Source organism: Pogoniulus pusillus, chromosome Z (genome assembly GCF_015220805.1).
Source record: "Pogoniulus pusillus isolate bPogPus1 chromosome Z, bPogPus1.pri, whole genome shotgun sequence".
NCBI classification, from domain to species: domain Eukaryota; kingdom Metazoa; phylum Chordata; class Aves; order Piciformes; family Lybiidae; genus Pogoniulus; species Pogoniulus pusillus.
In genome coordinates this window covers 48,710,017-48,727,370 of record NC_087309.1, presented here as the reverse complement: position 1 = coordinate 48,727,370, position 17,354 = coordinate 48,710,017, and the positions used below count along the sequence as shown (strand labels likewise).

Below are 17,354 nucleotides of genomic sequence, written 5' to 3'. Positions count from 1 at the left end.
TGCAGTACGGTTTATCACCAGGGACAGAGAAACATGTGCAGTGCAGTGACTGCTTAAGTCCATGTACTACTGGAGTGAAGAACCAGTTAAAATTAAATTCCTGTATGCATTATCTTAAAAGGATTTAGAGGGAAGAGCTGATTTACTTTTTTTGACAGCTCTGAGTTGATCCACTAAGATGGTGTGTCTTCAAAGGTTGGCTCAGTGCTGAGTCCAGGAGGACTTTAAGGCAGGCAGTAAAAGACACTAATACTTTGTACAAAGTGACAATAAATTGGTACAAAACATTAACAAGCTCTCACTACATCACAGTTAAAAAAAAAATTTTAAAAAACTACTTACCCAAAGCATTACTAAAGACATCCCAGTTTAGATCATAGAATCAACCAGAGAGAACCCCCAAGATCATCCAGTCCAACCTATCACCCAGCCTTTCCACTCAACTAGACCATGGCACTAAGTGCCTCATCCAGGCTTTTCTTGAACACCTCCAGGGACGGTGCCTCCACCACCTCCCTGGGCAGCCCATTCCAATGGCAAATCACTCTCTCTGGGAAGAACTTCCTCCTGACATCCAGCCTATACTTCCCCCAGCACAACTTGAGACTGTGACCCCTTGTTCTGTTGCTGGTTGCTTGGGAGAAGAGACCAATCCCCACCTGGCTACAGTGTCCCTTCAGGTAGTTGTAGACAGCAATGAGGTCAGCCCTGAGCCTCCTCTTTTCCAGGCTAAACAACCCCACCTCCCTCAGCCTCTCTTCAAAGGGCTTGTGCTCCAGGCCTCTCACCCACAGCTATAGTTGAAATAAACAATTTCTTCTGTCACAGATCCTTCAAAGTGAACATCAATTCAAGAACTTAATGGTGAATCATTAAATGGTGAATCATAGTGTGTTAGAGAACACACATGCCTTATTAATCTGACAATGTAGTGTGAACATCAATGTCACAAGAGCCAACTTATCTCAGAATGCCAGGCTGAAAATGGAGCCTGCTCTTGCTGTCCCACTGCTTACCTCTCGATAAGCATTTTTAAAGAGCCTACTGCAGCATCTTAAGTGTATTCCTGAGCTACTGTTTGCCCAGTGACTGGAACACAAGAAGCCAGGACAAAATCCCACAACAGATTAGTCTCCCCAGAAAATCATAGAATCAACCAGGTTGGAAGAGACCTCAAGATCATCCACTCCAACCTATCCCCCAGCCCTATCCAATCAACTAGATCATGGCACTGCGTGCCTCATCCAGTCTTTTCTTGAACACCTCCAGGGATGGTGACTCCATCACCTCCCTGGGCAGCCCATTCCAATGCCAATCACTCTCTCTGTGAAGAACTTCCTCCTAACATCCAGCCTGTACTTTCCCCAGCACAACTTCAGACTGTGTCCCCTTGTTCTATTGCTGGTTGCCTGAGAGAAGAGATCTACCCCCACCTGGCTATAGTAAAACCACTGCCTGTTACAACTCAGTACGAGAGATGACAGGCTAATGCATTCTAGATCAGTCCTGCTGGACAGAAAGACATGCAAAACCTTCAATTTTCAGACTGTGAACACCCATATGTTTAAACACTTAAGCATGTACCACATAAAATTTCAATGTTCCCATCACTTAACTGCAAACATCAGTCCCAGCCTAGATATCACTAATTAAAATGACAATGAGATTGCTGTGTGTGCCAGCACTCTTTTCAAAACACACATGGAGCCACCTTCCTCCACCTCATGCTGTCATGGGTAATTCCTCTGCTCTCCCACAACTCTGGCTGGCTCAGTCCCTCAATGCCTCATGCTACAGCACCTGCTGACATTGAAGCCTATCCCTTAAGCAACCTGAACAATGCAGTAGGTCATGTTCAGTTGGCAGAATGGTTGATTACAGCCTAAAAAGCTAGGAGACAAGGTATTTAACATGTCAAAACACATTAGAGCCCAGGCAGTTGAGAAAGAAATGGAAGTGCCATTAACTAGAGCATGAGAAGCATTTTCGAAGCAATCTAAAGACCAAATACCTTCACGTGGCTAAGCGGGGAGCACCATCCAACCTCAGCATGTGGTTGTGATGACAGCAGTCATCAGTTCAACTTACACTGAAAGGCTGTCACTGTGTTACTGCCCTCAAACAAGGGCTGCTTGCATCCACAATCAAAGTGCATCCATTGTAATGGAAGCCTCAGTCAATGAAAAAAAATACTTGAAAAAATAAATTCAGCAGCAGGATTTATATTGATACTGAATAAAGCAGCTTTTAGGTGCTAATTCCCACATACATCCTCTCAGAAACATAGCTCCCAGAATCACAGTGCTCAGCAGTATTCAGCAAGAAGTAACAGGATGTGTGGAGCACTGCTTTTGGAATAGATAGTACATATCTACTATCCAAACCAAAAGGATTGTGACCTTGAGCAAGTTAGAACCAGTTTATGCTTTGGCAACCAGAGGATGGCTGAAAGAAGCATGTGCAGAGGCATGGCTTACTATGGGATACTGCAAGGAAGACTATAATTTACCACTAGAGACAACCAGTGGACCACCAACTCCTGTCTGGATTACAGAATAGAGTCTGTGTATCACACTAATGAATATGTTAACTAGTTCTAGGAAAATTATATGAGTATGATAATATTTTTTTAATCCACTGAATATGTATAATTACTCTGTATATAAACTGCCTGGCTTTGGGATAAGGTGTACTCACCTTTGCAAATACACTCATATGTGCACCCAGCACTGCAGTAAAGACTGCCTGCCTCCTGATTCCCCAAAATGAGTTTCAGGCAGTTTTCCACATTTTCGGAATCAGTATCCTTCTGCAGAAAAGAAACACCTTGCCCTTAAAAGCAAAGGCCCTGCTCTTACACTGCCTTCATTTCACAGATGTAGGGAATGGGTATTTAAGTTGTTCCTTTAAACTTGCAATGCAACCAACTTGTGGAATATAAGAGGAGAAGGGCAAAAACAACAAAAAAAAAAAATTGGGCTGTAATGGAAAAATTAAGCAGGAATAACAGAGACTGTCACTGCCTGAAATGAGAAGGAGAATATTCTGCTCCAATTCCAACCTAGCAATGCAAGTATCAAATTATACACTGCTTATCACTACTCTTCATCTTTTCGTCATTTTTCCCTCCCTTTCTAATTAATTTTCAAACCAGTAGCAATTTTTATCCAACTATGGCAGGCAGGTGGGGGGAGGGAGAGACACTACATTCTCATGATTTCCTTGAAAATAGGCATAAGGTTTAGCAGTGAAAACAAATGATCTCTCAACCCTGAGTACGGAACAGGCCACAACACAAGTTCAGCATCTACAAAAGGGGAATCAACACACCAGCCTGAATGGACAAAGCTGCAGAAACACCAGGCATCGTAAATTCAGTTGTTTAAGCAAACATTTGCTTCAAGTAGTAACTCTAAGTTTCTGCAAACTGGGGGAAGAGTCCTACTCCGATCTGGTTTTCCTAACTATGTGCGTGTATTGTACAACACTCCATGTCAGACTTCAGGCAGCTAGTAATGTTCAATCACGATTAATGGAAGCAGAGGGGGAATGAAGGCAAATGTGAGATGAGAAGATTCACTGCTATTTTTTTTTTTTAATTGATCAGCTCAGGTTAAATACAATAACCTACACTACACTCACATAGAAAGCCCGTTTGCGGAAGAGATGTTTTCTGCGGAGCACCATGTGGTGCAGCGTCAGGAATCCTGCCAGCACCACCCCACAGTGCTGCAGCACATCACGCCACACACACACACTCCAGTAGTACTCCAGCATCCTCAGAGGACACAAACCTGGACAAGAATGACACAGCCACTCTTTTCACCATGTAATGAAAAGATGAGACCACAAGGACAGAACCGCAAACTCACTTCTCAACCTGCAGATGTAAACAGGCAGTGCCAGCGAAGCAGACCACCACAGAGTGCACAGGGGGATTTCTTTCCCAAGCCACAAAATCCATGAGCTTTAGAAGTCCTAAGATTGTCTGAGATCAATCTTATAAATGAAAAACTATTTTGTTTTTTCTTCCCCAATCCCCCAAATTAGAGGTCTGGGTATAAAACAAAAGCCTGATGCTCTAACTTGTGGCACATCTTACACCATTTACTATGCGATACCATTTCTAAGTGCAGAATGGTATCAAAGAAATATCTCTTATTGCAGAAATAACATACTCACAAAAATAACTTCATAAGCTTTAATAACCACCAGTTCTAATTGAAAAATCCATCTCCTTCAACAACCTGGCAACAGCACACTGCACAGTTCAAATTAATGTTAACTATCTAAATTACATTTATTTAGCTCTGGAAAAAACATATTCATTGCAATAAAGATTTTCCGCAACAGCTGCTTTTCTTAACCATGATCTCAACTTTATTCTCTTGAGAATAACTACTGAAGAAAAGCCAGATGTAAAATCCTGTTTCCTGTCAATTTAAGCAGATATTTTAATGTAATCAAAAGCATTGTGGAGGTCCAAGGCAAACTATATTCTCACTGCATTCTCAAAATAAGTCTACCAAAGAAACACTACAGAAAGAAGAAACACTTAGGAAACATTACAGCCCAGAAACCTAAAAATTGCAATTCTCTTCAAAAAGTTTGTACATTGCCTGATAAAAAACAATTCAAGAACTAAAGTCTGTAAATGGCCAAGTTCCCTGAAAGTAAGTTCCCAGGGTCCATTTGGCAAGGACACAAGTCACACAGTAATTTTAATTAAGATTATTTTAAATAATTTTTGACTGCAGAATCAGCATAACCAAAGTACACTGAAGTTTGGCAGCTTGCTGCTGTAACAACAGGAGTCTGGGCTGCAAAATTTTATGTGTTTATTCCAACAGGCAGCATAAACTAGATGTTTTAGCACAGTTTGATGAAAACCAAATGTACCAATCACTCATCGTCTAATTCACACCAGGAAAATTTACTGGCATTATGAATAGATTAAAAATGTATAGTCAAGTGATGTTAACTCACGGCAAAACTTGGTATCACCTACAGACATCCATAACTGAACTTTCACAGCTCGGAAGGACAGTATCAAAGCTGCCAGTTGGTTTTAGGAAAGGATATCTACAGAGAGTCAGACACAAAATACATCGAGGACAAAACCAGTCAATGCAAAAAAACCTACCCCATGGAACACCAAATTTGTTAAACCGGTATGTTTTAGGGAAAAATTAGGGAGTTGTGTTATTTTTTAGGACTCACAGAAGTTCCATCTTTCCTGTTTCTGGGTTAGCTTCATCTTTTTGGGGAGCACTTAAGGAGAGGCCAAGTTCTTTCTTGTTTTTTCAGCTTTATTAACAGCATTCTTAAAACGCCTGAGGAAGTTGGGTTGCGAGAGGAAGAAGTACTTGTGTTGCTTTTGTTTTTCTTCTATATTGATCACATTAAATAAGCATTTCCTCATCAAGGTTGGGATAAATCAAGTCATGAAGGCAAGCACTATTTTTCCTTCTTAAAAAAAAAAAGTCATATTGCATGCTGTTGAAACATCATTTATGCCATTTTATCGTGTCAGCCTATAAAAAGGCTACCAGCACTACATTTGCATGTATAATTCCAGCAATATGGCTTACTTAGCACAGATAAGTCTTACATCAAAAGTAGTGCTTCAGGCAACAGGATACATCTCCCTAAGGTACTGCACAATTTTGCTGCTTTTGCTTCAGTTCAGACATCACTAAGGAAGTCAGTTCATTTACAGACTCCAAAGCGAGACATCAATGTCAATATTAATATCAGACATGACTACAAAGGGCAGTAACAGTGACTTTAAAGAATGTCTCAAAGTTCAGTCCCACGAAAGCCATGCTATTCACCACACAAGGCTCACAACACTTTCACTCCTCTTCACCAAGTAAAGCAATGAAAATGCAAACAGCCACAAACTGATGCAGTAACAGCACTTACTGACAACACTTCGTTAAGCTGCTCCCTAACTTCTCACTGCCAAAACACATGAGAAGTAGCAGTCCTGGAGTCCCTCTACTTTAAGAGGAAATATTATCAAATGCAGTTACTGCTATACCCAAGACTCTGGTGAGTTGCAGGGGAGTTCATGAAGAATGGGCATGTGGAGGCATGTTCAGTCATCCTCCTGATTTACCACAGACTGGAAGAACTGCAACCCGAAGAACAATTCTAGCCCAAGATTTAAAGCAATGTGAGACTTTTTCCCCCCAGCTGCTTCAAATAAAAGCAAGAGACTAATCAGATACTGAGAGTGGGCTGAGGGCCCACTGAAGAAATATCAACAGAATTCAGACTGCAAGGTGTTTAAATATGTAAACCAACATGATTGGCTGTCTAGTCTGTGGCAGATGGGACAAGCAGTAACAGCTTCCTATTGCAGATGCACAGACAGGGGAAAATGAAGGACAAAAACTGCCCAGCCCATGGTCCTTTATCCTCCTTCCTCCATCAGAACAAACTCAATCAGGAAAACAGGTGCACGACATAAAAGATGTAGGGCATAGGTCTTGCATCACCCTCTACCATCATTTATCATTATTTCTCATTTCCTCCATCAGCATCTGCATTTGCTTTATCTTTCCACAAGCCAAATTTAAAGTGATTTATGAGAGGGTCTGAGGAGTGCCAGGCAATTAGCAGCTAAGGGAGAAATGAAGGCCGTTTCACTTTTTAAACCGTGAGAACTATCACCACCACCAGGCGTCAGCGGCAATTATCTATCCACCTCTCGCAGCTCCAAGTGATCTGTTACCCCTTTATGAATTGCTCCTTGCAGTACAATTCTTCTGGCAAGCTCCTCTCCGGGTCGTCACCAGCATCCTGCTGCCCCACCACCGCTGCCGATGCAGGCGGCCGCCGCGGGCAGAGCGGCTCTCCACCGCCTCCGGCAGGCAGTGCTCTGTCGTGCAGTGCCCCCGAGAAACAGGAGGCGAATCCATCCAGGAAACTCCACCACTATAAACATCTGAAGCGCCAAGCCGTATAGACAGGCAGCCTCGCTGCAGCAGGCTTCTCCTCTGCAAACGCTGTAATTCTAATGCATTAACTGTATTGAGGAGGCCAGCTCACGGGAGGCTGACCGTGGAAAGCACGACGCTGTGACCGAGAGACGGCACACAGATGCAGCCCCCACCCTGTGCCTCCCAGGGCGCTCAGTGCCGCGCAGTGGGCCGTCACCACTCCTACACTGTGGGGTGCTCCCCCAGCACCTCGCTCCCGGCTCCCACTGAAGACCGACGACGGTCAGAGCACCGCGGCGGGCCCCCAGTGCCCGTCTCTCGGAGACACCTACCCCCGTCTCCCGGACGGTACAAGCAGGCTTGCGGAGGCCCGCGCCGCCCGCGGCGCACACCTGCCAGCCTCCCGCACTTCCCCCGTCCCCTTTACCTGGCCGGCGCAGCAGGGCGCAGACATGCCGGCGGCGCGGAGTGGCCGGGCTCACTCGCTGCCTCCCTCATGCAGGAGAGGGCTGGGCTTGGCTGGGCTGAGCTGAGCAAGCAGAACGCGAGACACCGCCGCCGCGGGCGGAGCGACACCGCCTCTGCCCCGCTGCCAACCGCGACGCCCTCAGCCGGCCTCGCCGCCTGGCTTCCGCTGTCGTCAGTCGAGGGGAGGTAGGGCCGGGCCTGACGAGACTCAGGGCTCGCTGCGCCTCGGACCGCCCAGTCGCGGCCGCCACCGTGGGAGCTGTGGGTGCTGCGGCAGTCGTTCCTGCTCCTCTTTCTGGTGGGCCTCGCCATCCAGTCTGTCCCTGCGAAGCCTTCTTCCCAGCGAGGGGATAGCCTCCGAACCTGGAGCGCTACACCCCCACCTGGCCCCGACGGATCCGTACCGCGAGTTAAAGGCGCCAGGGGAGTTCTCTTGCACGGCCGTCCGTGATTCCCCAAGCCAATAGAGGTGGCATTTCCACCTGCGTCTGCGGCAGAGTGAACCCATGCAGGACCAGCCTCTGCAGAGTGTTTTACCCTCAAGGACACTGTGAAGGTCACTTGCCTGCTCATACATCCCCTGAAACACCTGCCATTTAATAGCTATAATTTAATTAGCTCACTGAAGAAGGCATATAAACGTGGATCTTAAAAACCAGGCATCAAAGTTAACGCTGCAGTGCACCTGGTTCAGGTCCAGACTGCTTAGCCGCATCCCTCTGCTGTTAAGACCTTCGGTTCTTCATGAAAAAAAAATCAACGTTTGTGTAATAGGTAATTGTAATTGTTTAATCAAGAAACATTTTAATAGAGTGTTAAGTATGCCTAGCTGCAAGCGGCAGTGTAGGTACAGCTGTTGCACATCAGGAAATACGCCTAACTGCAGAGGTCATGCTATATATGGTAATGTGCAAAGAATAAGCTAGCTAATTGCTAAAAATTTCAAGGACTAAGCTTTAGGTACATCCTTAATGTTGAGATAAGAGAGAACATGCCACATATGGGACTCGGGACATTAATCAGTCATATTCCAAGGACTAAGCTTTAGGTACATCCTTAATTTTGAGAAAACATGCCACATATGTGACTCGGGACGTTAACCAGCCAAAGGAAACCCATATTTGGAGACGGGTTAACCAGAGCACACCTGAGGAGGACTGCTTACTTCATCCTCAACGACCACCAGAAGGGAAGGAAGACCCTAACCCAAAAGAAGGAACATGCGCAGGAAGGATGGATTTATAGGTGGAACAACAATTTCCACAGACAATGTGGTATAAATATAGGCTGATTGAGAAACCTGACACGACAGTTGGCAGGAGCGGGGACTCCCCTGTCGTCCAGCGCTGCAACTTTGCTCATATTCTACTTGCCTAATATTATGAATAAATTTGTAATCTGGAAACTTTGATTTTGAGTCATTCTCAGTTTACAACATATGCTCTAAGGATGGCTTCAGGGCTTGTGGTTTCCTAACAGGAGCAGAGACCTTTATGCTTCCAAGGTGCTTTCTCCAGCATCTGTTGCACCAACCAAAGTGCAGCACCAAGCAGCAAGTAAGCATTCCTCAGCTTCCTGTGCGATGACAAGATGTCTTTGCTACTGGAGACAAAGCTACCCCTAGTAGCAGTGCAGATCTCTGTGGAAAGACTCCCGTTCCTTGTCTGTTTTGGAGCTTCTGTGTGTGCGCTATGCTATTTGAATATTTGGAACTCCAGTCCTAAACTGCCCTAGGATTAGGATCTCAGTTCAACTAAAAGCTATTAAACTGCATGCAGGTACATACCTACAGGTAACAGAGCTACGCCTACTAAAAAGGAAATGGATATGGATTGTGTAAAGCCCCTTCCTCTTTCCCTGTGTGTGCGAGCAAAGTCAATACCTTAGGAAGCAGATCATATGATGAGAAAGCATTACAAAATTTGGTGTTGTACCAAGGACTGAAGAGACAAGAGTTACCATATGGTTACAGTTTATAAAAAGCAGATGTGCTCTAACGTCTGCATACACTCAGTTAGAGATGGGGTATTTTCCAGTCCTGTAAGACTAACGCTCTCAACCAGATGGTTATTTAGCTAGCAAAGTACACCCACTTGTGGGCATTCCAGTGGACTCCATTACAGTTCTGTCACTGGCAGTCCTGCTCAAAAAGAGCAGTGAAAGTCCTGACCTCAGGTGAGGATTCCAAGTCAGGACTGCAGGCAGGAGTCTCAGCACACCTTCTTTTATTTCCAGCTCCTTGAAGCAGCGGCAGGGCTGAAGACTGAAAAATTGAACAATAGACAGGAAAGCAGTGTGGCCAGTGAGCATGCAATGGAAAACCACTGGTGTTTTTAACATCAAAACATCAGCAGTTTCCTGAAGCATGTGGTTAGGACACAGGAACACAAGCATTACAGAATAGTGAGAACTCAGCAAAAGTTCATCCATTTTCTATTTCTGTTTCAGGCTTCCTATGCAGTCACAAGAAGCTGACTAGTCAGGCTTTGCTTAATTTCCACGTCTACTAAATCAGCTCAAAACATGAAGGAGAGTCTGAAGTTTAGTTTAAAAGCTGGTGAAGGTGATACACAGATATGATGGAAGAGTACAAGTACTGGTAGGCAGTAGGCTGAACATGAGGCAGCAGTGTGCCCAGGTGGCCAAGAGAGCCAATGGCATCCTGGCCTGTATCAGGAAGAGTGTGGCCAGTAGGACAAGGGAGGTTATTATTCCCCTGTACTCAACACTGGTCAGGCCACACCTTGAGTACTGTGTCCAGTTCTGGGCCCCTCAATTCAAGAGAGATGTTGAGATACTTGAACGTGCCCTTCCAGAGAAGGGCGATGAAGCTGGTGAGAGGCCTGGAACACAAGCCCTATGAGGAGAGGCTGAGGGAGCTGGGGTTGTTTAGCCTGGAGAAAAGGAGGCTCAGGGGTGACCTCATTGATCCAATTACCTGAAGGGAGGCTGTAGCCAGGTGGAGGTTGGTATCTCAGGTAACCAGCAACAGAACAAGGAGACACAGTCTCAAGTTGTGCTGGGGGAGGTATAAGCTGGATATTAGGAGGAAGTTCTTCCCAGAGAGAGTGATTGGTATTGGAATGGGCTGCCCAGGGAGATGGTGGAGTTTCTGTCCCTGGAGGTGTTGAAGAAAAGCCTGGATGAGGCACTTAGTGCCATGGTCTAGTTGACTGGATAGGGCTGGGTGATAGGTTGGACTGGATGATCTTGGAGGTCTCTTCCAGCCTGGTTGATTCTATGATCCTATGATAAGTAACTGCACCACATATTGGCATGTCTGCAAGACGCATTCACTGGGTAAGACACACCATTAATTCACTGCTCCATGCAGGTCTGCTAGTGCCACCCAGCAGTGTTAAAACTCACACAAATAAACCCAGCCTTTGCCCTGTAAAAAAAATATGCATCAGAGCTTTGTAATGGACCTTTCCTTCAGCCCTGAGATGTGCCTTGGGATTTTTGTGAAGAATTTGTCACCAGAAAGGCTTGAACTTTCCTGCTGTGCTGTTGGCAAGCATTAAGCAGGCTAATAGCAAAGCACCGAGCAGATGTTACTACATGAAAAGAGCTGTCACTCTGAATCTATCCTTCCATTCAGAATAGGGTTTACTCATCAAATTCATATTCTGAAATCAGTAAAGGCTGTTGTGTTCCTTTAATCTGGTTTATCAGCCAGAACTCTTCAGCCAGTAATTCCTGCCTCAAACCGTTCTGTTTGGCAGGGGGCAAAGTGTGCCTCATTGAAGAGATGCTTCCAAATGACAGGGAATCCACATTGTTGAGAAAGGCAGGCTGCTTTGGCCTTGCTTTGTATCAGACATTTTATGAACACGTGCAGAAATTTAGTCAGTCAGAATGGGGACAAGAAGTGGACCCACAGGAAGAAACACAACCAAGGAGCGACTCTGGTCTCAGTTCAGGTGCTGGAGAGCAAGGAACAAAGCAGATCTCTCATCTGGAACCATGTGCCCTGGGAGCAAGAAACTTCTCTTGCTCAGCATGTATGCCAGCAAAGGCGAGTAGCAGAACCTGAAGCCGCAGACACATGTCACTTTGATCCACTTACCTTCAGGCAGCCTACAAAACTCTGCCTGCAAGGCATCCAGACACGCACCATTGGTGTTCTGCAGCACATCACCTTTGCTCAGGTGACTGCAATCTCACAGGATGCCACACCCTTACATGCATACACATTACTCATTCCCAGCTAATTTTTTGCAGGGATTATTGCAACTGAAGCAGAGGTTCTCCCTGTCCCACTTCACTGCAAATGCAGTATTACTACTACTACTATAATTAGCACAGTACAAGGAAAGAATAACTTAGCAGGAATACTCAAAGACTCTCTGCTTCCTTAGTACTTGCATAGCATAAAGCAGCTTAGTGTATTGTAGAGTGAGATTATTAGTAATTGTGGTGGTTTACTTTGCACCTTCTGAAACGAACCTGCAACTTGGAATTATGCTTTCAGTGTTTTCTAATGTCAAGATTAAAGGGCTTTGGTTTGTGCCACCTGGCAAAGAGAAGGGCACAAGAAGTCTGCACCCAATGAGAAGGAGCAATCTGCCACTTGGCTGTTTTTTAGGTGAATCTTTTCAAGTGAAATTGCAATCACAAAGGAAATAAAACTAGACTGTTACACATCATGCTGGCTGCTTACATAAAATTACTTCATTTTCATAGCATAAATTTAGATTTTATATGACTGTTAAAATATAAAAGACATAAAAGTGCTTTCTTAAGTAAATGTGTATTTTGCTTAAGCCTAGCAATTAGATTTCAGTTAAAAATGTGATTATGGGAAGGAGTGGAAATGTCTATGCCTGCCCATACTCGTGTTTTGGAATCACAATATCAAAGAAACATTTTGGCTGGAAAAAACTACTTGAATCAAGTCCAGCCATTATGTAGCTCTTCCAAGTCTGATGCTAAATCATGTCCCTTAGCACCACATCTATGAGCCTTCTAAACATTTCCAGGGATGGGGATTCAGCTGCCTCCCTGGGGAGTCTATTCCAGTCTTTGATAACCTTTTCAGTGAAGAATTTTCTTCTAACTCCCAATCTAAACCTCTCCTGGTGCAAATTGCAGCCGTTTCCCTTTGTCCTATCACTTGTTACTAGGAGAGAAGAGACCAATAATCACCTCACTACAACCTCCCTTCAAGTAAGTAGGTCTCCCCTCAGCCTTCTTTTCTCCAGACTAAAGAACCTCAGTTCCCTCAGCTGTGCCTTCTAAGACCTTTTATCTAGACCCTTCACCAGCTTTGTTGCCCTTCTCTGTACACACTCCAGCAACTAAACGTCTTTCTTGTAGTGAAAGTCCCCAAACTGAACACAGTACTCAAGGTGTGGCCTCCTAGTGCTGAGTACAATGGAACAATCACTTTCCTGGTCCTGCTGGTCACACTATTCCCAATACAGGCCAGGATGCTGTTGGCTTTCTGGGGCACCTGGGCACACTGGTGCTCATGTTCAGATGGCTGTCAATCAACATCCCTCAGATCTTTCTCTGCTGGAAGATTTCCAGCCACTCTGCCCCAAGCCTGTAGCATCGTATGGGGTAGTTGTGACCCAAGTGCAGGACCCAGCATATGGCCTTGTTGGATCTCATACAGCTGGCATTGGAACACTGGTCCAGCCTGTCCAGATCCCTCTGTAGAGCCTACCCTCAAGCAGACTGACACCCCTTCTGATTTTAGTGCCATCTGCAGACTTACCGAGGGTGCATTCAACTTCCTTTTTGTGATCAGTGATAACAGAATCACAGAATGTTAGGAATTGGAAGATACCAACCCCCTTGCCAGGGCAAGATCCATGTTGTGGAGGGCTCGAAGGCCTTGCCTCGCCTAGACATGTTTTTCTGCCCATAACCAGAGGTAAACACGTAACAAGCACAAAGGGGGACAGCAGACCTTCTGCCATGAAGTCTGGCCTGCCCAAGCCCCCTGATTGTGTAAGGTGGTTGTGTAAGCCCCCACACGCCCAGCTTGTGCCTGGCCAGTGTAAGGCCCATGTGATTCCCATATTTGGAAGGTCCAGGCTTGTGGCTTTTGCCTATTATGGTAAGGTTTGGCTGACTGCCAACCTGATTGGTCATTAGAGTGGTCAAGGGGTCATTAATCTCGGCCCACATTTAATAAATGGGGGTACACAGGTAAACAATGCGCTTAGTCCCCCACATTGCTTGCCTGCCTGTGTACTCACTTGCAGAGCTCACTTAAGCCTGCCTGTATATATATGTGGAGCTCAGACTCCAGTGCAGCCATGCATCCTATTGCACACCTGCTGCCTTATTATTATTGCCTGGTATGTGCCACTGCCACAAGTTGCCAGGAGCAGACCCACTTGCCTGCACGCAATCAGCCTGAGTAACCAGCGTTAGACCATGCTTAGACTGCACGGCATCGTACTCCCTCTGCACCTGGAGATCCTGCCTACGAAGTCAGCAGCACAAGGTCAGAGACTGTCCTTTCCCCTGAAGCCGGAGTATTACAATATTGGAGATGTGGCCTCACCAGGGCAAGAGCAGAGGGGGAGGAGATCCTCTCTTGATCTACTATCCACAGCCCTTCTAAAACTCCAGGATGCCATTGGCCTTCTTGGCCACAACAGCACATTGCTGGCTCATGGGCACCTTCCTTTTCCCCAGAGCTGGTCTCCAACAGATCAGCCTCCAACCTGTAGTGGGACATGGAGTTGTTCTTTCCCAGGTGCAAGACTCTACACTTGTCCTTGTTGAATTTCACTAAATTTCTTCCTGCTCAACTCTCCAGTCTGTCCAGGTCTCTCTGAATGGCAGCTCAGCCTTCAGGTGTGTCAGCCACTCCTCCCAGTTTTGTGTCATCAGCAAACCTGCCATTTAATAAAATCACTTGTTTGCTATCTTGATAGAGATATTAAAGATGTTAAAACTGGCCACAAATCTGAGTCTTGGGGAACACCACTGGAGTTAAATCCAGCCATCAGCTGGATTCAGCTCCATTCACCAGAACTCTTTGGGCGTGGCTGTTCAGCCAGTTTTTAGCCCAGTGAAGCATCTACCCATCCAAGATACAAGCAATAGGATGCTGTGGGAGATGGTGTCAAAGGCTTTAATGAAGTCCAGGTAAACAACATCCACAGCCTCTTCCTCATACGTTAGTCAGGCCACCTGGTCATAGAAGGAGAACAGATTTATCTGTCTGGGTCTGATCACCTGGTTTTCCTTCATGTGCTGCATAATGGCACTCAAGATGGCTCCATATCTCTGTCTGTCACAGAGATCAGACTCCTTCAGTACTAAATAAATGTGTAATAGATCAGACTCCTTCAGTACTAAATAAACCACCCCTCAGGTAGTTGTAGACAGCAATAAGGTCACCCCTGAGCCTCCTCTTCTCCAGGCTAAACAACCCCAGCTCCCTCAGCCTCTCCTCGTAGGGCTGTGCTCAAGGCCTCTCACCAGCCTCGTTACCCTTCTCTGGACACGCTCAAGCATCTCAATGTCCTTCCTAAACTGGGGGGCCCAGAACTGAACACAGTACTCAAGGTGTGGTCTAACCAGTACAGAGTACAGGGGCAGAATGACCTCCCTGCTCCTGCTGACCACACCATTCCTGATGCAGGCCAGGATGCCACTGGCTCTCTTGGCCACCTGGGCACACTGCTGGCTCATGTTCAGGCGAGTATCAATCAGCACCCCCAGATCCCTCTCTGTCTGGCTGCTCTCCAGCCACTCCAACCCCAGCCTGTATCTCTGCATGGGGTTGTTGTGGCCAAAGTGCAGCACCCTGCACTTGGAGCTATTGAATGCCATCCCATTGGACTCTGCCCATCTGTCCAGGCGGTCAAGGTCCCGCTGCAGAGCCCTTCTGCCTCCCAACCCAGCCACATCTGCCCCCAGCTTAGTGTCATCTGCAAACTTGCTGATGACTGACTCCATGCCCTCATCCAGATCATCTATGAAGATGTTAAAGAGGATGGGGCCCAGCACTGATCCCTGAGGGACACCACTAGTGACAGCCGCCAGCTGGATGTGGCACCATTCACCACCACTCTCTGGGCTCGGCCCTCCAGCCAGTTCCTAACCCAGCACAGAGTGTTGCCATCCAAGCCATGGGCTGACAGCTTAGCCAGCAGTTTGCTGTGGGGGACAGTGTCAAAGGCCTTGCTGAAGTCCAGATTGTCTTAGGTTCAAATGCAGGTTCCCAGAGACTCTTATAAATTCAGTAGACCCAATGACAATTTATAGAATTTATAGAGTGCCCTCCCCTCTTCCCCCTCCTTTTCCCAAAAGACAGGGAGAGAGAGAAAGGTAGGGACACCCAAATAAATCAATCTCACTCGATTTGGAAGTTAAAAAGGAAAAGTTTAACAATAACTTAGAAAAAGGGGTTGGAGGTAGGGGAGTTTACAAAGGATAAGGAAGGGAAAACAGCAAAATACAAAACAGGGATGGATACAACCCGAGTAGTGTGATGGTGTCTCTGCCTCGTGGCTGCCACGTGTTGTGCTGGTATGCAGTATGGGTGTGTGGTCATGAGTGGACGCAGGAAAAAGAGGAAGAGACAGGGAGGTCCTGTCTCTTTTATACCACAGGAAGTGGGGGGAGTGGGCTAACCATCACCTGGAGTGTGGCCCACCCCTGGGGAGGTGCCAAGACTCCTAGGGTCAGGTTCAGGGTCACTCCCCCAGGAGTGTTAACCCTATACACAGATAGACCACATCCACAGGCCTCCCCACATCCACCAAGCGGGTCACCTGATCATAAAAAGAGATCATGTTGGAGAAGCAGGAACTGCCCTTCCTAAATCCATGTTGGCTGGACCTGAGCCCTTTGCCATCCCTCAGGTGCGCAGTTATTGCCCCCAAGATAACCTGCTCCATCAGTTTCCCTGGCACTGAGGTCAGGCTGACAGGTCTGTAGTTCCCAGGTTCCTCCATCCCACCCTTCTTGTGGATGGGGACCACGTTGGCCATTTTCCAGTCTCCTGGGACCTCTCCGGTGAGCCAGGACTGCTGGAAAATGATGGAGAGTGCCTTGGCCAGCTCAGCTGCCAGCTCTCTCAGCACCCTGGGATGGATCCCATCTGGTCCCATGGACTTGTGGGTGTCCAGGTGGCTCAGCAGGTCCTGAACTAATTCCTCATGAATTTCCAGGGGAACACACTGCTCCCCGACCCCCATCCCCCAGTTCAAGAGGCCACTTGCCCTGAACTCCTCCTTCCTTACTGTTGAAAACTGAGGCGAAGAAGGCATTCAGGACCTCAGCCTTTTCTTCATCATCAGTTATAGTGTTCCCCTCCTGGTCCAGTAAGCAGTGGAGGCTCTTCTTGCCCTTCCTTTTAGCATTGATAAATTTATAAAAGTGCTTTTTATTATCCTTCACAGAGGTGGCAGCCTAAGTTCTAGCTGGGCCTTAGCCTCTCTAATTTTTCTCCAACATAATCTGGCTATCTCCTTAAACACGTCAGGAGAAGCCTTCCCCTCCTTCCAGAGGTGATACACCCTCTTTTTCTCCCCCACTTCCTTCAGGAGCTGTTTGCTCATCCAGGCTGGTCGCCTTCCCCGCCGGCTCATCTTTCAGCACATGGGAACTGCCAGCTCCTGTGCCTTCAAGAGCTCCTGTTTAAAGTAGGTCCAACCATCCTGGACCCCTTTGTTCTCAAGGACTGCTGCCCAGGGGACTTTGTAAATAAGTTTCTTGAGCAAACTGAAGTTTGCCCTCTGGAGGTCCAAGGTGTGGGTTTTGTTGTAGTGCCTGCCTACCTCCCTGCATATTGAAAACTCCACTATCTCGTGATCACTACACCCCAGGCAGCCTCCCACTGTCACATCTCCCACCAGCCCTTCTCTGTTGGAGAGCAGCAGGTCAAGCTGAGCTTGACCCCTAGTAGGCTCACTTAACAGCTGGGTCATGAAGCTGTCCTCCCTGCACTCTAGAAATCTCCTGGGC

At 46.6% G+C, this 17,354-nt stretch overlaps 1 protein-coding gene across 1 annotated transcript in view; it reads right to left on the bottom strand.

The window, feature by feature from the left end:
- The window catches only part of SERINC5 (serine incorporator 5), a 53,174-nt gene extending 45,327 nt beyond the window's left edge, over nt 1-7,847 (bottom strand). Inside the window, exon 1 of the mRNA XM_064176504.1 lies at nt 7,375-7,847. Coding sequence (XP_064032574.1) covers nt 7,375-7,401 — 27 coding nt within the window. The 5' untranslated portion in view covers nt 7,402-7,847. The remainder of the gene's footprint in view (nt 1-7,374) is intronic.
- Between the last annotated feature and the right edge of the window lie 9,507 nt (nt 7,848-17,354).